A 23,611-nucleotide genomic window follows, 5' to 3' on the forward strand; every position below is an offset into this window, starting at 1 on the left:
CTCTTCTGGATATCTGGCTCGGGAACTGAGCTGGAACATAACTGGGCACCGATCGCAAGAAAATACCGACGAAAAAACTAAAGGCCTTTTGGCCTTAAGAAACTTTTCTATCGATTCCGACTTGAGTGAACCAATATGCATCCGAACCAAATGGCGGAAAAAAACAATCTGAGGATGGAGTCGATGCCCATGCGCACTGTAGTCAAGGGAAGGAGCCACCTATCTCGTGATACTTCGAAGACTCTTCCAGGACAACAATGTGCAATCATCCGGAACCAACACTAGGCGGCGATCTATGCACAAATATGAATTCAGCAGCCCACATGCCTCGAACACTCTCGTAATAGCAAGACCTATTGCATTGCAAATGCTTGTTCTTTGTTGGTGGATGTTGATGGACACCCATTTTGTGCCATTTGTGATGTCGTACTGCTTCCTCCAGAAGCTCCCACCTTTTAATCTCCATCTTCATATTTTTTTTCCACAGTTGGGTCTGGATGCTTGCTAAAGGGTCTCCAATACAAGGAAGACACTTTGAAGACGTTTTGAAGGCATTCATCGAAAAGATCAGCAAAATTGTGGAATAACATCCCTGATGATGTACCCAAGGAGAAATCTGAAGAAAAGGAATATGCTACTTACCAGTATGCATCTGTTCTTGGCATGTAGGGCTGCTGACATTCATATCTGTGCATAGATCGCCGCCTAGTGTTGGGTCCGGGTGATTGCACTTCGTTGTCTTGGAAGAGTCTTCGAAGTATCACGAGATAGGTGACTCCTCCCCTGGACTACAGTGCGCATGGTCATCTTCTCCATCCTCAGGTTGTTTTTCGCCATTGTGGCAGAGATGGAGATAGTAAAGTAAGAGATGGCCATGCCAGAGATTATGCTGCAGCTGCGACAGGGCGGGCGATATGAATGTCAGCAGCCCTACATGCCAAGAATAGATGCATGATGGTAAGTAGCATATTCCGTTCGAGGCATGTGGGCTGCTGAATTCATATATGTGCATAGACTGAATAGCAGTATCTCCTCTAGCGGTGGCTACCTGTGCCAGCTGCAGCAGTTTGGAAAAGAGTTTTGAGGACAGCCTGGCCAACAGCAGCTTGCTGTTTAGCTTGCACGTCTACACAGTAGTGTTTTGTGAAAGAGTGTATGGTGGTCCATGTGGCTGCCTTATAGATGTCTTCAAGAGGAATGTTTCCTAGGAAAGGCATGGATGCCCCCATTTTCCTTGTAGAGTGTGCTCTTGGGGGGACGGTTAAAGTGCGTTTTGCCTTTTGATAACAAATTTGAATGCATTTAACTATCCATCTGGCTATTCCTGACTTTGAAATAGGATTACCTTTGTGTTGTGGTGCAAAAGCAACGAATAGTTGTTTTGTTTTTCTAAATGAGTTAGTTTTGTTCACATAATAAAGTAGAGCTATTTTTACATCGAATGTGTGTAGGCCTCTTTCAGCTACTGACTGTGGGTTTTGAAAGAAACCCGTCAGTTCTACTGATTGGTTGATATGGAAATTGGATACAACCTTAGGCATGAACTTAGGGTTGGTTCTAAGAACCACCTGTTGGCATGTACCTGCATGAAAGGTTCTTGAATTGTTAGTGCTTGTAATTCGCTCACTCTTCTGAGTGAGGTTATGGCAACCAAAAATGCAACCTTCCACGTTACGAATTGTAGTTCGCATGAGTGTAGAGGTTCGAAAGGAGGGCCCATAAGTCTGGTCAGTACTATATTTAGATTCCAGACCGGGGAAGGGGGGTGTCTTGGGGGGTCACCCTTTTCAGACCTTCCATGAAGACTTGGATTGCTGGTACCCTAAACAGTGAAAGGTGTTGCCTGTTTTGAAGGTATGCTGCTATAGCAGCAAGGTGTAGTCGTATAGAAGAGTATGCTAAGTTACATCTTTGTAGATGCAGCAGGTAACATATAATGTTTTGTATGGAAGCGTCTAAAGGGATGATTTGGTTATTGTTGCAGTAAATAATGCAAATGCTACTTACCAGTATGCATCTGTTCTTGGCATGTAGGGCTGCTGACATTCATATCTGTGCATAGATCGCCGCCTAGTGTTGGGTCCGGATGATTGCACATTGTTGTCCTGGAAGAGTCTTCGAAGTATCACGAGATAGGTGGCTCCTCCCCTGGACTACAGTGCGCATGGGCATCGCCTCCATCCCCAGATTGTTTTTAGCCATTGGCAGAGATGGAGTGAAGTATGTGAGTGATGACCATGCTATGAGCATATATATATACATATGAATGAATACTGCAGCTGCTACAGGCGCCGGGGAGGAGGGTGGGCGATATGAATGTCAGCAGCCCTACATGCCAAGAACAGATGCATACTGGTAGGTAGCATTTGCAGTTCGAGGCATGTGGGCTGCTGAATTCATATCTGTGCATAGAATACATAGCAGTCCCTCCATTAGCGGCGGCCGCCCGTGCCAGCTGCAGCAGTCTGAAAAAGTGTTTTGAGAACAGCCTGACCAACAGCTGCCTGCTGTTTGGAATGCACGTCTACACAGTAGTGTTTAGTGAAAGTATGTGTGGTAGACCATGTGGCTGCTCTACAGATATCTTCTAAGGGAATGTTACCTAGGAAAGCCATAGAGGCCCCCAACTTCCTGGTGGAATGGGCCCTTGGTGGGATAGTGAGAGTGCGTTTAGCTTTAGCGTAACAGATTTGAATGCATTTCACGATCCACCTAGCGATCCCAGCTTTGGAGATAGCGTTTCCCTTGTGTTGTGTGGCAAAAGCAACAAAAAGTTGCTTGGTTTTGCGAAAATCTTTTGTCCTGTCTACATAGTACATCAAGGCTCTCTTAACATCAAGGGTGTGGAGCATCCGCTCCGCCAGCGTCTCTGGGTTTTGGAAAAACACCGGCAACTCAATTGTCTGGTTCATATGGAATTGAGATACAACCTTGGGTAAGAATTTAGGGTTAGTACGGAGCACAACCCTGTTAGCATGCACCTGGAAGAAAGGTTCTTGGATGGTGAGCGCCTGCAGCTCGCTAACCCTCCGTAGCGATGTAATTGCTACTAAGAACGCAACCTTCCAAGTCAGAAACTGAAGCTCACAAGAGTGCAGTGGCTCGAAGGGAGGACCCATCAGCCTTGTAAGAACCACATTGAGGTTCCATTCTGGAGCTGGTGGGGTCCTTGGTGGAATGACTCTTTTGAGTCCTTCCAGAAAAGCCTTGATAGCAGGGACCTTAAAGAGTGACAGGTGTTGCCTATTTTGGAGGTATGCTGCCATAGCAGACAAGTGAATGCGGATGGAAGAGTACGCCAGATTGCATTGATATAGGTGGAACAAGTAACAAATGATGTTTTGAATGGAAGCATCTAGCGGGTCAATATCGTGGTTAACACAGTAGATGACAAACCTCTTCCATTTAGCCGCATAACAAGCTCTAGTAGTGGGCTTCCTTGCCTCCCGAATGATGTCCATGCAATCGGGAGGAAGATTGAGGTATCCAAACTCTAGGACTTCAGGAGCCAGATCGCCAGGTTGAGCTGTTGCGGATCTGGGTGCTGAATGTCGCCATGGCTCTGCGTCAGAAGGCTGGGAGTGAGATGAAGCCTTTGATGCGGTACCACGGAGAGTTCCAGAAACGTGGTGTACCATGGTTGGCGAGCCCACGTTGGAGCAACCAGGATGAGCGTCATCGAGTGCTGCCTGAGCTTGCGTGCCACCAGCGGTATCAGAGGTGCTGGGGGAAAAGCGTACGCAAATCTGCCTGACCAGTTCATCCACATCGCATTGCCCTGTGATTGCGGGTGTGGGAACCTGGCGGCGAAGCTTTGGCATTTTGCGTTCTCTTTCGTGGCGAACAGGTCTATCTCTGGATGACCCCACTTTTGGAAGTACGGTTGGAGTACTGATGGATGTATCTCCCACTCGTGCATTTGATGGCTGTGCCTGCTGAGCAGATCCGCCATCTGATTGTCCTTGCCCGGGAGATGCTCTGCCATGAGGAAGATGTTCCTCTGAATGGCCCACTTCCACATGCTCCGAGCCAGATGAGACAGCTGCGGAGAGTGTGTGCCTCCCTGCTTCTGAATGTAGTACATGGCCGTCATGTTGTCCGTCCGGATCAACACGACTTTGTTGCACAGATGTACTTTGAACGCCTTCAAGGCCATGAAGATTGCCATCAGTTCCAACACATTGATGTGCATCTTCCTTTGCTGTAGTGTCCAGAGTCCCTGCACTGTGTACTGGAGTACATGCGCTCCCCATCCCTGGAGAGAGGCGTCCGTTGTCAGGATAATCTGTGGCACAGGCTCTTGGAATGGTCGGCCCTTGCAAAGGTTTTGTGGATTCCACCAATGCAGAGAGTTGTATGCCCGACCGCTCACCAACACTAGGTCTGTCAGTTGCCCATGAGCCTGAGTCCATTGACGTGCAAGGCACTCCTGAAGCGGACGCATATGTAGTCTCGCGTGCGGGACAATGGAGATGCAGGAGGCCATCATGCCTATCAACTGCATGAACACCTTCGCTGGAAGCGAGTGCTGAGGCCTGAACCGCTGGATCAGCGCCTGGATACTGGCGATTCTCACTGAATTTGGCTGCGCAGTGGCTGCCAGAGTGTTTATTGTCGCGCCCAGATACTGTCGCACGTGGGCGGGCTGGAGATGGGACTTCGGGTAGTTCAGAGAGAATCCCAGCTCGTGCAGGAGATGAATGGTGCGTGACACGTGGTCGACGCACTGCTGTTCTGTCTTTGCTTGAATGAGCCAGTCGTCCAGGTAGGGGTAGACGTGGACGTTCTGGAGACGGAGATGCGCCGCCACAGTCGCTAGGCACTTTGTAAAAACCCTTGGCGCCGTGGTGACCCCGAACGGCAGAACCCTGAACTGGTAATGCTGGTCTTGAATCGTGAATCTGAGATACTTCCTGTGGGAAGGATGCAGGGGGATATGAAAATATGCATCTTTCAGATCCAGTGTAGCCAGGAAGTCCCCCTGCTGAAGCAGGGGGAGCACTTGCTGTAACGTGAGCATATGGAAGTGCTCCGAGAGAATGTACCAGTTTAGGGGCCTGAGGTCCAGGATGGGCCTGAGGGATCCGTCCTTTTTGGGGATCAGAAAATACAGGGAGTAAACGCCTGTTCCCCTTTCCTGCAACGGGACGAGCTCTATTGCCCCTTTTTGCAGCATGACTAGAACTTCCTGCTGCAATAAGGTCAAGTGCTCGCCGAACATAGGACGGCTCCTTGGGGGTATGTTTGGTGGAATGGAAGTAAGTTCCAGACAGTACCCGAACTGGATAAGAGACTTGACCCACCTGTCCGTGGTGATGGATCTCCACGCTGGCAGGAACTGCTGGAGTCTCCCCCCGACCGGTGTTGTATGGTCGGGGGGCAGTGACAAGACGTCACTGCTTGTTGGCGGTGGTGGACCTGGAGCTGTTGTTTCCACGTCCCCTGCCCTTGACGTTATTGCCTCTGTAGCCACCTCTACCCTTGTTGCTGTACGAGGTTTGGGTGTTACTCTTGTAATACTGTGTGGACTGCGATGCCTAACCTCTTGAGGTGCCTCTGGAATTGGAGCGGCGAAAGGAACCACTCCGAAACTGCTGACTTTGGAGGGCCCCCATAGACTTGGCAGTTTCCGTATCTTTTTTCATCTTTTCCAGTGTTGCATCCACCTCAGGGCCAAACAGGTGGTCAGGATTAACTGTTTGATTCAGTATTGTGGTTTGAATGTCGGGTTTGAACCCTGAAATTCTAAGCCAAGCATGCCGTCTAGGCAACACACTGGTGTTGATCGCCCTGGAGGCTGTATCCGCCACATCTAGTGCACATTTTATAGATGCATTCGTGATGAGCTTTCCTTCCTGAATCAGCATTTCTCCTGCCTCCTTGTACTGGTCAGGCAAGTGTTGCAGTAGTGATTCTAAGGTGTCATAATGAGCCCTATCATAGCGTGCAAGTAGGGCCTGTGTGTTAGAGATTCTCCAAATATTAGCTGCCTGTGCAGCAATTCGTTTGCCTGAGGCCTCAAAGATCTTGGACTCTTTGTCTGGGGGAGGAGCGTCACCAGTGGTCTGCGAGTTCGCCCTCTTCCGAGCGTTGGAAACAACCAACGAGTCCAGTGGCAAGTGTCCCTTGATGTAGGTTGGATCCGAGGGCGCTGCCTTATATTTTTTGTCAATGCGAGGGTTGACGACACGCGCCCGGGTGGGCTCTTTGAAGACCTCCGTTGCGTGTTTGAGCACCCCCTTAAGCATTGGTAGTGTTTTGACTGACTTCTCAGCCACTGAGAAAGTGTCGAATAAAAAGTCCACATCCACAGGGTCCGAGTGGAGCTCGACGTCGTGGTTAGCCGCAGCTCTCTCGATCAGAGCGTTGAAGGCCGCCGAGTCCTCCATCGGGGACGTTTTGGCCGCAAAAAGTTGCGCGTCCTGGCCCGACTGCGGGTCCTCCGGGTCGCCTCCGGCCCGCCTCCGGCCGACCAAGGTTCGTGCTCCTCCTCCGGATCCGAGTACGCCGGATAGTTGTACTCGGCGTCTTCGTCGTCCGCATCGCCTGCGGCGGAATGCGTTGGCGAGTGTCCTAGGGCTTGTGGAGACATAGGTTCTACCAGAGCCGAAGATTCCGCAGAGTCCCTCTTATTTTTGAGAGGGATCCGAAAATGTTCCAACACCGGCTCCGTGGTGATCTTCCTCTTGAGGAGAGACAGTTTCCCGGTGTTGGCGTCGATGATGACCTCCCGACGTTCCTCTTCAGCAAGCGGCTGGAGCCGAAGCTTTGACACCACCAAGGCAGCTTTCGGCGTCAATACCTCCTTCGAGGGCCCGCCCTGTTTCGGCGCGAAAGCCTTCGGCGTCGACTTGGGCGGCAGGGTAAAACGGATAGGCGCCTGCGCCTTCGCAGGCTTCGGCGTGAGCTTAGGCGCCACAGTGTCCTGATCGGGAATAACACCGCCCTTCCGTATCCGCTGCAGGGATTCCGCTACCTTCTTCGTTAAGGCCGGAGAGGGCTTGACCGGCTCGAGCGATTGTCCCGCGTCGAGAGTCGGATCGATGGCAGGCACCTTCTTCGGGGCCGACACCTCACGCGCCCTGTCCCCAAGGGCCCTGTGCGCGTCGTCGCCCTGACGCTTCTTTGGAGCCGTCTTCGGGTCCACGACCCCTTTCGGCACCGACGCAGACGCGTCGGTCGACTTCGCCGCCGACCCCGAGGGCTTCGGGTCGGCCATCTTGGCGTGGCTCTTCAAGTCGGCCATCTTGAATTTTTTGGAAGTTGACGCCTCCAGAACCTTCTGCCCCAGCGCAACTATCACTTTCGGTTTCGCATCCGAGGGTGCGTGACCAGACGGCTTCACTTTCGTTTTCTTCAACGAGAGGGGCGCCTCAGAAATGTCCGTGACCGGGCCCGGAGGCGGGGACGTAGGACTTATAAGTAGATCTTGGGTAAGGCCCGAAGGCAATCCCTCAACCTGGGCCGTATGAAGGGGATTGACCCCTGAGTCTGGTTGGGGATGCTCCTCCTCCGAGCTATCCCCTACAGTGGCAATAGCCCGCTCGTCGTCCCCTACCTCGTCGGCGACTTCGTCAAAGTCCTCATCACCCGCGTCGTAGGCCTCCCCTTCGGACGCGGGACCAGATTCCGAACCTTGTACGTCGTCCTCGTCTCCAACAGATTCTTGGAAAATGTCGTCTGGTGGGGGCGCCGCAGTAGCCGAGAACTTAGCCTGGAGCCTGTTGGCTCGACGAATCTTCAGAGTCTTCTTGCACCGGAATTTCGAACACGCCATGCAGCTGTCTTCGTTATGGTCCGGTGACAAGCATGTATTGCACACAGGGTGCACGTCGAGGTGTGAATATTTGGAGTTACACACCGGGCACTTCTTAAACGGTGTCCGCTCCATAGCAGAAACGTAGTGTAGGCCCGTCCGCGCCGAAAGCACGCGGAAGGGTAGCAAGAGTTCGGAGCTGAGAGTCAGACAAGAAACCCGAACGCAACTATACCGACGGCCAGCCTAAAGACCTTTTGGTCTCGAGTAGAAAAATTGAACAACTATCGGTTCCGACAGAGGGAACCGAAACACATCCGAACCCAATGGCGGAAAAAAAACAATCTGGGGATGGAGGCGATGCCCATGCGCACTGTAGTCCAGGGGAGGAGCCACCTATCTCGTGATACTTCGAAGACTCTTCCAGGACAACAATGTGCAATCATCCGGACCCAACACTAGGCGGCGATCTATGCACAGATATGAATTCAGCAGCCCACATGCCTCAAACCAAATCTCTTCCATTTAGCTGCATAGCACGCTCGTGTGGTTGGTCGTTTTGCCTCCCTAATTATTTTCATGCAGTCTGGGGGCAAGTTAAGGTATCCAAACTCTAAGACCTCAGGAGCCAGATCGCTAGGTTCATCTGATTGGGATCTGGGTGTCTGATTTCTTCATGGTTCTGAGTTAGAAGATGGGTGCAAGGCACAGTCTTTGATGAGGAACTACTGAAAGTTCTAGGAACGTGGTGTACCACGGTCGTCTCGCCCATGTGGGAGCAACTAGGATCAGCGTGAGTGAGTGTTGCCTCAGTTTGCGTGCCACCAGCGGGATTAGCGGTGCTGGGAGAAAAGTGTAGGCAAATCTGCCTGACCAGTTCATCCATATCGCATTGCCCTGTGACAACAGATGTGGCAAACAGGTCTATTTCTGGGTGACCCCACTCTTTGAAGAATGAATGGAGAACTTGGGGGTGAATCTCCCCTTCGTGTAGTTGTTGGCTGTGCCTGCTGAGCAGGTCGGCAATCTGATTGTCCTTCCCTGGAAGGTGCTCTGCTAGGAGAAAAATGTTTTTGGAATCGCCCACTTCCATATGCTTCGTGCCAGATGGGACAGCTGTGGAGAGTGCGTTCCTCCCTGTTTCTGGATATAGTACATTGCAGTCATGTTGTCCGTCCGGATCAACACCGTCTTGTTGTACAAGTATTTTTTAAATGCTTTTAGGGCTAGAAATACCGCTAGAAATTCTAATTGGTTGATATGCAGCTTTTTCTGTTTGGGTGTCCAGAGCCCTTGTACTGTGTATTGAAGGAGATGGGCTCCCCAGCCTGTCAGTGATGCGTCCGCTGTTAGTACTAGTTGTGGAACCGGCTCTTGGGACAGTCGCCCCTTGGAAAGGTTTTGTGGGTTCCACCACTGCAGAGAGTTGCGAGCGCAACTGTCTACCAACACTAGGTCTTTTAGTTGTCCTTGAGCCAGGTTCCATTGCCGTGCTAGGCATTCCTGTAATGGGCGCATTTGGAGTCTGGCATGGGGAACAATGAATATGCAGGAGGCCATCATGCCTATGAGCTGCGTAAAGACTTGAGCTGGCAGAGAGTGTTGTGGCTGGAATTTGCGAATGAGTGTCTGCATACTGGCTATCATTGCTGAGTTTGGATATGCCTTCGCCACTGAGGTGTTTATAGTGGCTCCCAGGTATTGCTGTACGTGGGATGGTTGCAGATGCGATTTTGTGTAGTTGATTGAAAAGCCTAGGCTGTGTAGCAACTGAATTGTTTGAGACGTGTGTGCTGCACATTGTTGGTACGATTTTGCTTGTATTAGCCAATCGTCCAGGTAAGGGTACACATGGACGTGTTACTTCCTGAGATGTGCTGCCACTGTCGCTAAGCATTTTGTAAACACTCTTGGAGCCGTGGTAACCCCGTAGGGCAAAACCTTGAATTGGTAGTGTTGCCCTTCTATTGTGAACCTGAGGTATTTTCTGTGGGCTGGATGGATATATGCATCTTTGAGGTCTAGTGTTGCTAGGAAATCTTGTTGTAGCAACGGGAGCACTTGTTGTAGTGTGATCATATGGAAGTGCTCCGATAGTATATATTGATTTAGGGGTCTGAGGTCCAATATTGGTCTGAGGGAACAGTCTTTCTTTGGAATAAGGAAGTATAGGGAGTATACTCCAGTCCCTGGTTGGTGGAAAGGGACTTGCTCTATGGCCCCCTTTTCCAGTATGCATTTCACCTCTTGTTGTAGGAGGGTGATGTGTTCCGTGGACATAGGACGATGTATGGGTGGTATGTTTGGTGGTGTAGAAGTCAGTTCTAGGCAATAACCATACTGGATAATTTCTCTCACCCACCTGTCTGTGGTAATTGCGTGCCGGACAGGTAGGAACTGTTGGAGTCTGCCTTCGACCGGTGTTAAGTGGTCTGGAGGTAGCGTAATGAAGTCACTGTTTTGTGGGAGTGGAGGATCTGGTGTTATTGCCTCCACGTCCTCTTCCCTTATTATTGTTACCTCTGTAACCTCCTCTGGTTGCGTTTTTGTTGAAGGAACCTTGTGTGTTACTTTTGTATGAGGCAGATGTTTGCGAGGTACTTCCTCGTGTATTTGCTCTGTATGAGGAGCGTCGAAAGGAGCCCCTATGTTGCAGAAATTGCAACGCACCCATTGATTTTGCGGTTTCTGTGCCTTTTTTAATTATATCCAAAATGGTGTCGACAGCAGAGCCAAAAAGAAAGTCCTGATTGATAGGTTGGTTAAGAATGGTGGACTGCACCTCATTCTTAAAACCGGAAATATGCATCCAGGCATGTCTGCGTAGTAAGACGCAAGTGTTAATTGACCTAGCTGCCATGTGTCTGCTACGTCAAGCGCACATTTGATGGAGAAGTTTGATATGAATTTTCCCTCTTATAGGAGATCATTAGCTTGTGCTTTGAAAGGCTCAGATAGGTGTTGCATTAGGCTTTCGAGCTGATCATAGTGCGCCCTGTCGTAACGAGCCAGTAGGGCTTGTGTATTAGCAATCCTCCATGAGTTGGAGGCTTGTGCTGCTACCCTTTTGCCTGATGCCTCCAGTATTTTTGACTCTTTGTCAGGGGTGTGGGGGGTGCTTTCCCTGTTGTCTGGGAGTTGGCTCTTTTACGTGCGTTAGCCACTACCAGTGAGTCTAGTGGCAATTGCTCTTTGATGTAAGTAGGGTCTGTAGGAGCCGCACTATACTTCTTTTCTATTCTGGGATTGATTACCCGTGCCCTGGCTGTATCCTTAAATATGTCAGGTGCGTGTTTAAGAACTCCCTTTAACATGGGAAGTGTTCTGACACTTTTTTCTGCAGTAGGGAATGTGTCAAATAAGAAGTCTTCCTCCACAGGGTCATTATGCATGTCCACATTGTGGAATTGTGCTGCCCTGTCTATGAGTTGATTAAAGACTACAGTGTCATCAGTAGGTGATGGCTTAGTAGGATAAGTGGGTACATCAGGGATGGGATGGATGTTGTAAGGGTCTGTTGGATCTTCCCAAGGTTCCTCTTGTGGTTCAAGATCCTGTGGGAAATCATATAGAGGCTGTGGCTCATCCCCTGTGTTCCCCTCATTGTCCCCATGGTGAGAAGGAGAGTAAGGAGCAAAGGGTGTAGTAGCAATGAAAGGTTGAAAAGGGATGAAGGGTCTAGAGGGAGAAGTCCCAAAGTCCTTTTTCTTCAATGGAATAGGGGAATGAGGTTCAAAGTCCAAAGGCCTCTTTTTCCTATGCAGGATGGTACCTTTACCAGTCTCTGGATTAATATATATCTTTGCCTGGTCGTCTGATGGATCTGGGTGGAATAGTTCTTCCTCTACAGTCCTGGGTTGAGTGTTAGACTTTTTTGGGTCGGTAACACCTGGTTTTTCGATGACTTTTGGTGTTTTGTTAGATTTGTTTGGCTCTGGCCCTTTTTTCGGGTCGACGGGTGTCTTCGTGTCGACCGGAACTTTCGGTTCGACACGTTTTTTGTGTTCCGTAGGCTTCTTTGGATGAGTGTCCTTTTCCAAGTTGATGTACTTTTTTGGATCGACTGGTGTCTTTGGAGCAGTTATCTTTGGGTCGACATGTTTTTCCGGCTTTGGTACGGCACCGTTTGCCGGATCGACGGGTTTCGGAACAGTAGGCTTGTTCGGGTCGGCGACCTTCTTTGGTTCAGCGCCCTTCGGCTGTGTGCCTTTGTTCGGTTCGACCACTTTTTTGGGGTCGACAGTTTTTGGCTGAACGGCCTTTTTGGGGTCGACAGTCTTCTTTGGCTCGACGCTCTTTGGCTGTACGGCCTTTATTGGATCGGCACCCTTCGGGTCGACGGCCTTCTTTGGCTCTGGAACATTCTTCAAGACGATGGTACAGGGCCCTGGGGTCTCTGAAGGTTTCGGTTTCGATTTCGGAGCCGAGCCAGATGGCGGGGCTTGCAAAACTTTTTTCTGATCTTGGCTAAGGCCTTTTGGTGATGCCTCGACCGGAGCCTTTGGTGACGGTCTAATTGGTGTCGGGGGCAGGGTACTCACGTCCTCGGCGGTGACTATTTCTAGGTCCGAGTCTGGAGCTTCCGGTAGATCCTGGTCATCGTCGAAGGTGTTGTCCGGATCAGGTGCCTGTCGCTGCATTTCTTGCCTAGCAGGCCGTCGGTTTCGAATAGTTTTCTTGGATCGAAACTGGGCGCAGGCTGGGCAGGTTTCTTCCCTATGGTCTGGGGAAAGGCACTTGTTGCATACTGAGTGTTTATCAGTATGTGGGAACTTGGAGTGGCATTGTGGGCACCTTTTAAACGGGCTTCTTTCCATCGACGGTCGGCTCACGTGGCGTCGAAAAGGCCCAACGGCCCGCGTCGACGACCGATTCGAGATGGAAGGTTGGATCGAGTAGAGAGGTACCGAACGAGAACGATACCGTCTAAGTCGAAGGCCTTTAGAAAAGTTTTGTTTTCGATTCCGAAGTTGGAGTATAGGAGTTAGCATCCGAACCCAATGGCGGAAAAAAACAATCTGAGGATGGAGAAGATGCCCATGCGCAATGTAGTCCAGGGGAGGAGTCACCTATCTCGTGATACTTCGAAGACTCTTCCAAGACAACAAAGTGCAATCATCCGGACCCAACACTAGGCGGCGATCTATGCACAGATATGAATTCAGCAGCCCACATGCCTCGAACATATTATTTTTCCTCAATGGTTTTCGAGAATGCCCATGCAGGGGGCTCCCTGTTCAGCCTAATGGAGAAGACAGCTTTCCAGTTCTACAAGAATTGTCACTACAAGTTCTCGCATAAGGACAAACATCCGGTCTGACATCTCTGTCTGCCCGTTGAGTACTGAAGCCAAGACAGTAAAGCCTGCTCCGTGTTTACATCGAAGACGCTGAGCGTGAGGGAAGACAGAGTAGCTCATCAAACCATTCAAGGCCATCAGAAGACGCCATCCCTGAGAGCCTAAGGGCTCTCAAGTGAACAGGAGGAAAACATTGTTGCGGACACAGAAGGGGAAACATCAGAAGCAGATTTGCGAATCAGTGACAGTTAGGCGGGCAAACAGATTAAGAGATCTGAGATGAGACCCCCATCGACCTCTAAGGAAATGTCAGAGTACGAAGCTCTGACTCTAGGATGTTGAAGTAAGCCTCGGCGTCAAAGAATTCAAGCTGCAAAACCACACAAAGAGCTAACCGTCCACCTAGTGTTCAATGGTACGAACTATAAAGAAGCTCAGTGCTTTCTTGGGGGTTCTAGAAGCCAAGTACCGCAGGACAATCCTAGAGTGGCACATGACCCTTTGACCCCCCCCCCCCTCCCCAAACCCTCCAGCACAGCATGCTAGGACAATTTAAAATGTCACCATCCATGAGTCACTGGTCACATCTCCTTTGGGGGCTCAGCGGCGCCCCTGGCTGACATCACTACTAGGCCCTTTCCCACCAAAACTTCAAAAAGGAGCTCCCTCCTAGGTTGGCTCCAGAGGTCTGGGATGCCTCCTTTGTTCAGTGAGCCTGGGCTTCATGAACCCTGACAAAGTGTGACTGCTAATTAACAGGTGCTGTTAATCTTCCGCACCACTTCCTCCTCAGGAACTGGGTGAAGCACTGTTAATTGCTACCTTTGTGTGAGGAGGCAGTTGTTCCTTTTGATGGAGAGAATGCAATTAACTTGACCCAGCAGGGTGTCAAAATATCTGGGCTCTGATCCAGAGCCGAGCCAGAGAAATATGACAATTGTGGATGATCTATAAGATGTACATAAAGCTTCTTGGACTTGCATAATCCATCTGGACAAACACAATTCACCCCTTTTTGATGTCTTGATGGAATTTGTAGGCCACAGGAAAGCAAAACTGCATTCCAAGGCAGATTTCGCCTATGTATATAATAAAGTGTCACTGCAGACAAGACAGTAAACTATACTGACTTTCCCTATGAGTGTCTATAATTATTTTAAAGCCTACCCAGGTCAATATCTAACCCTGAAGAGTCAAGTCAACACCAGGCTACCTACCTCTGCACAGCTGACTAGCCAACTGCCCCTTACATCTGCTGCATCGCAGCAGCTTTATCTTTAAACAGCCACTGGTGGTAAACACATGCAGGCCGTTTACTGTGATTACTGTGGGTGAGTTGTGACGCTTAACCACGGTAAAAAGCCCCCAAAAAAGGTGATCAAAAAGCAGAAAATTTGGGCGAGTCACATGGACAGAATCTACTTCATTAAATCGCCCCAACCCAAAAGTGATGCATCAGTCACCCCTGTCAGCTCTATGTGGGGAAGGGAGGGATGTATACAGAGGACCCAATTGCTGTCCAGTAACCTGCCTTAATGAAGAACCAGTGTTCTGAAACGTCGTTCCTTGTCTTGTCACCGAGTGAATCAACACCCCACAGGCTGAGAATACCAGAGAGCATGGACATTGTAATGCACATAGCAAAGGAAAACATACAAATCATTAGAAAAAACTTTGCACAATAACTCTAGGACAACTTGTGATACATGCCATATAATATTAAGCGATCAAGTATCCCTCCCTGAAACTTCAACAATAGCATTTGATAAATAAAACGCTGCCATGTGTAATCTACTTACCCTGAAAGCTTGAGTTGGTTGCAGGATGTTTCTCTAGAACGTACTTCTTTATTGCAGTTGTGGAGCAAGTCTTGGGCTCATTCATGGCAGTGATGGCAGACAGAATAGCATCTTCAAACAAACTACCACCCAGCAGGGGCTTGTCACCAGATCGCTTCAGCTGTTACCAAGGAGGAAGAGGGTTAACATATACAGCTCCAGGTGTTCAAAAGCGCCAACGCTGCCTTGTCCATGAGGATAAGACATCAAAGCAGAAAAAGTTAAAACTGCATGCTCATACAGTATAGAAATGCCAAAGTAAACCAAACTTTTGCAAAATCAGACATATGGAGCATTTTAAGTAATGAGTTTAACTTCTCTTTTCATGTAAAACAGGATATCAACATTTCCTTGTAAAAGCAGAGACAGCCATATTTGGCCCACAATGAGGAATGTTGTTGAAATTTCATATACTGATTGCAGTCACTTATTTCAGTTTAAAGGTTTCTTTACTGCCTTAATCTAAAGTTGATTTAAAACAATGATTAAACTGCTTACCAAGGGTAATAATTCTTCCTGATGTAGACTAGCTTTCCATTGATTCTACACCGTATCAGGCGCTTGACTGGATTAGAAAAGTCTTCATATTGGAATAGCCGCACCACCACTGGGTGCTTTCATGCGGCCTTCATCTATAGCCTTGCATCATCTCAGGACATAATATGGACCCATTATAAGACGCCACTATCATTAACATCAGTGCCAGCAACTTTTTCAGTGTAATTAAGCATAAAAAAAAGTTCAGGAATCAATAAAATCAGGAATAAAAATTGAACTTCTAAGTGGAACAAATAAATGCAGAAAGGAAATCTGTTCAGGAACCCCGCTACAACTATCATTCCTCATAAGAGGAAGGATGGGTGGTAAGAAATCTGCGGGAAGTCAGAGAATCCAACAGAAAGTTGTAAGAAAGTGGCTCTATATATACTGGACCAAAGTAAGGTACAGTGTGTATAGAGCCCCCAGTCTCCAGAGGTATAACAGAGGTTAAAGTCAGATATGACCTTACTCTAGAAAGTGGTAGCTTGGTCGAGCAGTAAGGCAGTATCAGAGGAGACTGTAAAGCATTTGTTGTACACAATCAGTCAGAAAAAGGTTTCACACACTCAAGAACTGAACTCTAGGACAATTGTTTTATATCAAAAGATATAGTGGTTTTATTTTATAACCAACAGGTATCAAAATATACTATTCGCAATATGAGTGACTTTAGGGAATTACTTTGCAAAGAGGCAATAGACTTTGTAAGAACAATAGCTACAGTAGTTGTAATAGGCAACACAATTTCAAACAAAATTTAACATTGCGCTCAATGTGTTTTACTACATAAATGCAGCTGATTACTTTAAGGATTACTTTTCTAACCACAGGACTGAATCCTGGATTCAGTCCCGGGACATAAGCTGTAAACAGTTAAGTAAAAGCGTTTTGGTTACAGTTATGATTTTTAAAGAATATAAATGTATTTTCAAAGTTGACACAAACTTTTCAGTGAAAACCCACCAATGTTATCCTATGGGAGGAAATTCAAGTCACAGGTAAAGTACGTTCTGGTTACTTTTGTAACACAGTACTGGACTCCTAAGTTCAGCACTGGGGTCTCTACCTAAGACAGGTAAGTAATGACGTTTTCGTAGTTGGTACGATTTTTAAGGAATATTTCTAGTTTAGAAGAAATTTCAGAGAAAATCAGTCACTAGATTCCTATGGAAAAAACTTCAAGTTACTGGTAAGTACAGTTAAGATTACTTTTGCGGTTCAGTACTGGGCTAAAAGGTACAGTACTGGCTTCTCTCCTGATCACAGGTGAGTATTTCAGAATTCGTTATTCGGCTGATTTTAGATGAATATTTTCAAGTTTCAAAACTCCAGACTTCTAAGAAATTTCAAGTGAAAACCAGTCAATGTTAACCTATGGAAGGAAAGATATTTATCAGCTTTTAGGTAAGTACTCGACTGGTAGAGTTAAGGTTCTGAGCATAGACTCAGGGGTCTCCCAGGGTCGAAAAGGTACAGTTGTTACACCCTCAGCGGCACAGGGGCAGCCGGGTGCAGATTGAGTAGGCCCAATGGATGGAGTATAATGAAATCATGTTTAGGAAGAAGTTGAAAACTTGCCTCTTTACCTTGTGATTGGTTTCCTCTACACTATTTCACACTCTCTCCACAGCGCGGGGACACGCCGGGAGGCGTCACCAGGCGCTCTACAAACTCCTTTAAATTAAATTAAAATTAATGCAATCCAATGGAGGGTGGGGGCCTTTGGTTGGTGGTTGCAAGCAAGCAGGCCACGCGGCTGTGGGAGTTGAGCTCATGGTCACTTATTCAGGGCAAGTGGGGAAGTAGAGTAGGGTAGTAGTTGCACTTCCAGCGGCACTCGGGCGGCTGGGTGCAGGGTGCTTTTGAGCAGTTGGGCGCTGTGAGAAAGTGCCATCTTTCTTGAATTGGTATGCCCCCACCTTTTTCTGAACTGCTGATGTGCTTTGACTGAGTGTGCCCTGGGTTCCTGCCATCCAGGTACCCAGGGCCTGTGTTCCTTCCCTAAAACTATGCTGAAACAAAAGACCCAATTGGCATCTCTGGCCACCTGTCAGTCCCCAGTAAATGGTACCCCAGGTACCCAGGGCATGGTGACCAGAGAAGACCCCTGAGGGCTGCAGCACTTATTGTGCCACCATTAGGGGCCCTGTACCCTGACATCCACACCCTGCCTTTGCAGGCTGAGTGTCCAAGTACAGAACTAAACAGAGAGTCGACATGGCACACATCCCCATGTGCCATGCCCACAGAACCCACTGCCATGGCATACTTTAGTAATCCCTTTAGCTGGGTGCCCTATGCCAGGCGTGTGGGTACAGGTGCATGAGCCCTGTACCCCTACAGTACCAAGGGCCATTCCTGGGCACTGTACGTGCAGTGGTGCAATTAAAGAGTATATGGTGCTGGGAGGTTGTCATTACGAACTCCATGTAGGAAGGTGGATATCCGACTATGGTTGCCCCCAACTTTTTGCCTGATGTTTAGCTGGTTTTTCGACTTAGTTGACCTGGGGCCCTGCTATTCAGGACCCCAGGCCCACTGCTCTCTCTGTAAAATGACATCCATGTACCTTAGGTGCATTTACCAATTGGTATTGGGTCACTCTTGTTAGTCCTTGTACAGTGTACCATAGGTACCCAGGGCATAAGTGAACCCAAGGCCTACCAGGGGCTGCAGCATGTATTATGCCACCCCTGGCTGGCCATCCAAATCTGACACAACTGGCTGATCAATCAGCTGGGGCAAGGTGGTGTAATCACCCTTTGCTTTAGATATAGTATACCTATATCTAAACCTAAAATGGACACATATACTCCAATAAGTCACTCCTATGGCAGGCCTTAACAATCCTGGAGGCATAGTGCTTGGAATAATGTGAGATAGTGCGCTGGCATGAGCTGAGCCTGTCTACAGCTTTCGGAACCAAGTCCTTTAGCTGTTTCCATGATAACGCTATACCATATACTCTTAGTGCATTATAATCCTCGCGGTTATTGCTAACTTTGGCATAGCATTATCAAAACATGTTGAGTAAGGTGGCATACAAATTGGAATACTACCCCTTTTAGAGGGACACGACATGTACATAACTGTGAACCCCGGTTAAAGTCAACCCGAGCCTAGCATCACAAAATGGATGCTGACACCACAGACACAAGTCAGACCTCCTGCTGCTCGGAGTCCTTCCAGCGAGGGAGGCTTGGACAAAGGGTATCCTGCCTTGGGAGGTGCTAGCACCACCCCAGACAGGATTTTGTGTATTGGGTAGGACAGGGCTGAAAGGAATGAGAAATGCCTGGGGCACACAAGGTGTCCCTGTGCATACACCGGTCCAAACCAGTTCTTGGGGCTCTCCAGCCCCAGCTCTGGCGCAAGACCGGACAAAGGATAGGGGGTGTAACCACCCCCTTCCTGGTCCCACCCATAGGAGGGACCTAGTCGTAGTACAGCCCCCTTTAGCAGGATAAAGGTAGGAGCTGGTCACATTCCGAGTTAGATTAATCCTGAACTGAAACTCTACAAGAAGAAACTCTGGACTGCGACTTTCTGCCAAGAAGACTGAAGAAATCTCCCTTGTGGGCAAGGAGTGTCCACCCTGCACAAGCAGGCACCATCAGCGTCCAGCGGCTTCCCTTTGTAGTCTTCCCTCGAGGATCCAGACTTCAGAGCCTGACGAGACCCAGATTCCCAGACCTCTCCGACCTCTACCTACATCTGCAGCACAGCTGAGATCCGTTGGTGCGACGACACACGTGGAACCGGCCATCTTGGAAGAAGCAGCACTTCGCTCCAGCACGACTTCTGAGGTAACCTCGACCAAGTGCTTTGGGCACTGAGAAGCCCCGACCCCGAGCAGCTCCTGCACCGAAGACCAGCCCTCCAGCATCCACGAGGTCTGCGTGGGGCCCTTCTGCCTGTTTGCTTCTCAACGCGTTGTCTGGTCACTTGCCGGCTGGCTAGTGACCTCCTAGACGACGAACCTTGAAATTTAATCTGCTGGTCTGGTTGCTCCAGACTGGCCCTTGCTTCCCTGCAAATGAGAAGTACCCCAGACCCTCCTGGTCCACTCCAGACGCCGTTTCCACTCACCGCGTGGGTTGCCTTTGCCAAGGCCTGTTGACTCCAAATCCGGATCCGACACCGCCGACAGTGAGAGCCTGCGAGGGAGGGACAGCTCGTGCCTCCATCCTGGTCATCGAAGACACCTCCTGGTCCACGTGGCTGCAGAGACAAGCGTCCACTCTTCACCTGATCGCGACAACGACATCTGGATCCACTCCTGGTTCCACTCCAGTCACTGGCTAGTGACTTTGAACATTGTCCCCTCTGCTTTCAGGTTCTCCTCTTCACTGATCCACCCTTGTATCACACCGGACATCTTCCTCCTGGTCGCCTACAGCATCTTTTCTTTCAGGCTCCATAGACTTCAACGCCGGAACCCGACACGACTTCGCACTTATGCACCCGCAGCCTGAGGGTGAGGTAACAAGAGCATTTCGGTGCTCAAGGGTAGATTGACTCTCCTAGTGTCCAGTTCCACAGACGTTTTAGTCCCAACTAGTCAGGATTGTCCCCACTCACCTTTTACTTGAACTGTACTGTCCATAGACGTTGTTACGCATCTCGCGTGTGAGTTCACACTCTGCACACGCGTTCCGTGGGCCTCCTATTACTTACCTAAAGTCAGGATAGTGTAGTCCCAGCGATCCTACAGTCTCTGGGCAGCTCCATTCCTTCTATCGACTTTCACATTCCACTTACTTAGTATATGGTTTGTTGTGCCCCTAGGGCAACATTTTAATTGTGCAACTTAAACGTATTTTTCTCAAGAGTCTTGTCATGTGCTTAGCCCTCTGATCTCAAAGAGTTCAGAGGTGTTTGTTAGTTAATAATGAATATGCTACTTACCAGTATGCATCTGTTCTTGGCATGTAGGGCTGCTAACATTCATATCTTAGCATTAGATCGCCACCTAGTGTTGGGTCCGGATGATCGCACATTGTTGTCCTGGAAGAGTCTTCGAAGTATCCTGAGATGGGTGGCTCCTCCCCTGGACTACAGTGCGCATGGGCATCGGCTCCATCCCCAGATTGTTTTTCGCCATTGTGGCAGAGGATGGAGTGAAAAGTGTAAAGGATGTCCATGCTAACGATTGAATACAATAGTATATCTGCAGCTGCGACAGGCACCGGGGAGGAGGGTGGGCGATATGAATGTTAGCAGCCCTACATGCCAAGAACAGATGCATACTGGTAAGTAGCATATTCAGTTCGAGGCATGTGGGCTGCTAAATTCATATCTTAGCATAGAATACATAGCAGTCCCTCCTTTAGCGGCGGTTGCCTGTGCCAGCTGCAGAAACCTGAAAAAGTGTTTTGAGAACAGCCTGTCCTACAGCCGCTTGCTGTTTGGAATGTACATCAACACAGTAATGTTTTGTAAAGGTATGTGGTGTAATCCACGTGGCTGCTCTGCAAATGTCCTCTAGAGGAATGTTACCTAGGAAAGCCATGGATGCCCCCAACTTGCGTGTGGAGTGTGCCTTTGGGGGTATTGTTAAAGTGCGCTTGGCCTTTTGATAACAGATTTGAATGCACTTAACAATCCATCTGGCTATTCCAGCTTTAGAGATCGGGTTGCCTTTGTGTTGTGGTGAGAAGGCAACAAAGAGTTGTTTCGTCTTTCTAAAGTGTTGTGTCCTGTCCATGTAGTACATCAACGCCCTCCGTACGTCTAACGTATGGAGCATTCTTTCCGCCACTGTTTGTGGGTTCTGGAAGAATGCTGGCAGATCGATAGTTTGGTTGAGATGAAAGTGTGACACCACCTTTGGAAGGAATTTGGGGTTAGTACGTAGCACTACCCTATTTGGATGAATTTGAATGAAAGGCTCTTGTATTGTGAGTGCTTGCAGCTCACTAACACGCCTTAGTGACGTAATAGCAATTAGGAAAGCAACTTTCCACGTTAGGAATTGCAGTTCACACGAGTGCAGTGGCTCAAATGGTGGTCCCATCAGTCTGGTGAGGACCACATTGAGGTTCCAAACCGGAGCTGGCGGTGTTCTTGGGGGAATGACTCGCTTCAGACCTTCAAGAAACGCTTTAATGGCAGGCACCCTGAAGACCGAGAGATGCTGCCTATTTTGAAGGTAAGCCGCGATGGCGGATAGATGTATTCGAATAGAAGTGAACGCTAGTTTGCACTTATAAAGGTGTAACAGATAGCAAATGATGTTAGGGATAGATGCATCTAGCGGGTTTATGTCATTGTCCGCACAGTAAATGACAAAACGCTTCCATTTTGCGGCATAGCATGCTCGTGTTGAGGGCTTCCTCGCCTCCTTGATGATGTTCATGCATTCAGGAGGTAGGTTGAGGTATCCAAACTCTAAGATTTCAGGAGCCAGATCGCTAGGTTGAGCTGTTGCGGATCTGGATGCTGAATTTCTCCATGGTTCTGCGTCAGAAGTCTGGGCGTGAGGCGCAGTCTTTGATGCGGCACCACTGAGAGTTCGAGGAACGTGGTGTACCAGGCCTGGCGCGCCCACGTTGGAGCAACTAGGATGAGTGTCATCGAGTGTTGCCTTAGTTTTCTCGCCACCAGTGGTATCAGAGGTGTCGGGGGAAAAGCGTAAGCAAATTGGCCTGACCAGTTCATCCATATCGCATTGCCCTGCGATTGGGGGTGTGGGAACCTGGCGGCGAAGCTTTGGCATTTTGCGTTTTCCCTTGTGGCGAACAGATCTATGTCTGGACGACCCCACCTTTGGAAGTACGGCTGGAGTACCGATGGATGTATCTCCCACTCTTGCATTTGATGGCTGTATCTGCTGAGCAGATCCGCCATCTGATTGTCCTTCCCTGGGAGGTGTTCTGCCATGAGGAAGATGTTCCTCTGAATGGCCCACTTCCACATGCTCTGAGCCAGATGAGACAGCTGTGGCGAGTGGGTGCCCCCCTGTTTTTGGATGTAGTACATCGCGGTCATGTTGTCCGTCCGGACTAACACCACCTTGTTGCACAGATGTACAATGAAGGACTTGAGTGCCATGAAGATCGCCATCAGTTCTAGGTAGTTGATGTGCATCTTCTGTTGCTGCGTCGTCCATAGCCCCTGCACCGTGTAAGTGAGCAGATGAGCTCCCCATCCCTGGAGGGATGCGTCCGTTGTCAGGATAACCTGTGGCACTGGCTCCTGGAACAGTCGGCCCTTGCAAAGGTTGTGTGGAGTCCACCAATGCAGAGAGTTGTATGCCCGACTGGTAACCAACACTAGGTCTGTTAATTGTCCCTGAGCCTGTGTCCACTGATTTGCTAAACACTCCTGGAGCGGGCGCATATGCAACCGTGCGTGAGGGACTATGAAGATGCAGGAGGCCATCATGCCTATCAACTGCATGAACACTCTTGCTGGAAGTGAGTGTCCTGGTCTGAACTTGTGGATTAAAGACTGCATGCCGTCTATCCTGACCTGGTTTGGTTGCGCCTTGGCCGTCAGGGTATTGATTGTCGCACCCAGAAACTGTCGGACATGTGCCGGCTGAAGGTGTGACTTTGGGTAATTTAGCGAGAAACCTAGGTCGTGAAGGAGGTGAATGGTAGTTGACATGTCCGCGGCGCACTGCTGTTCCGACCTGGCTTGAACGAGCCAGTCGTCGAGGTAGGGGTAGACATGGATGTTCTGCCTCCTGAGGTGCGCTGCTACTGTCGCCAGACACTTGGTAAACACCCTTGGGGCAGTTGTGACTCCGAAGGGTAGGACTTTGAACTGATAATGCGTGCCCTGGATAGTGAACCTGAGGTACTTCCTGTGGGACGGATGTAGTGGAATGTGGAAATAAGCATCCTTGAGATCTAAGGTTGCTAAGAAGTCTCCTTTGTTTAACATAGGAAGAATTTGTTGCAGTGTAAGCATATGGAAATGCTCTGACAGTATGTACAGATTGAGGGGACGGAGATCCAGAATTGGTCTGAGAGATCCGTCCTTCTTTGGAATGAGGAAGTACAGGGAATATACCCCTGTGCCCTCCTCTCCCACTGGCACGAGCTCGATTGCCCCTTTTTGCAGCATCACCAACACTTCCTGCTGCAATAAGTGCAAGTGCTCTGCGGACATAGGTCTTTGCCTTGGCGGAATGTTGGGTGGAGTGGATTTTAACTCTAGACAATAACCGTA

At 49.1% G+C, this 23,611-nt stretch overlaps 1 protein-coding gene across 1 annotated transcript in view; it reads right to left on the minus strand.

The window, feature by feature from the left end:
• The window catches only part of HP1BP3 (heterochromatin protein 1 binding protein 3), a 711,194-nt gene that overhangs the window by 151,792 nt on the left and 535,791 nt on the right, over window positions 1-23,611 (minus strand). The window contains exon 9 of the mRNA XM_086921633.1: window positions 14,855-15,014. Coding sequence (XP_086777759.1) covers window positions 14,855-15,014 — 160 coding nt within the window. The remainder of the gene's footprint in view (window positions 1-14,854; window positions 15,015-23,611) is intronic.

This window comes from Lissotriton vulgaris, chromosome 5, assembly GCF_964263255.1.
Source record: "Lissotriton vulgaris chromosome 5, aLisVul1.2, whole genome shotgun sequence".
In the NCBI taxonomy this organism is placed as follows: domain Eukaryota; kingdom Metazoa; phylum Chordata; class Amphibia; order Caudata; family Salamandridae; genus Lissotriton; species Lissotriton vulgaris.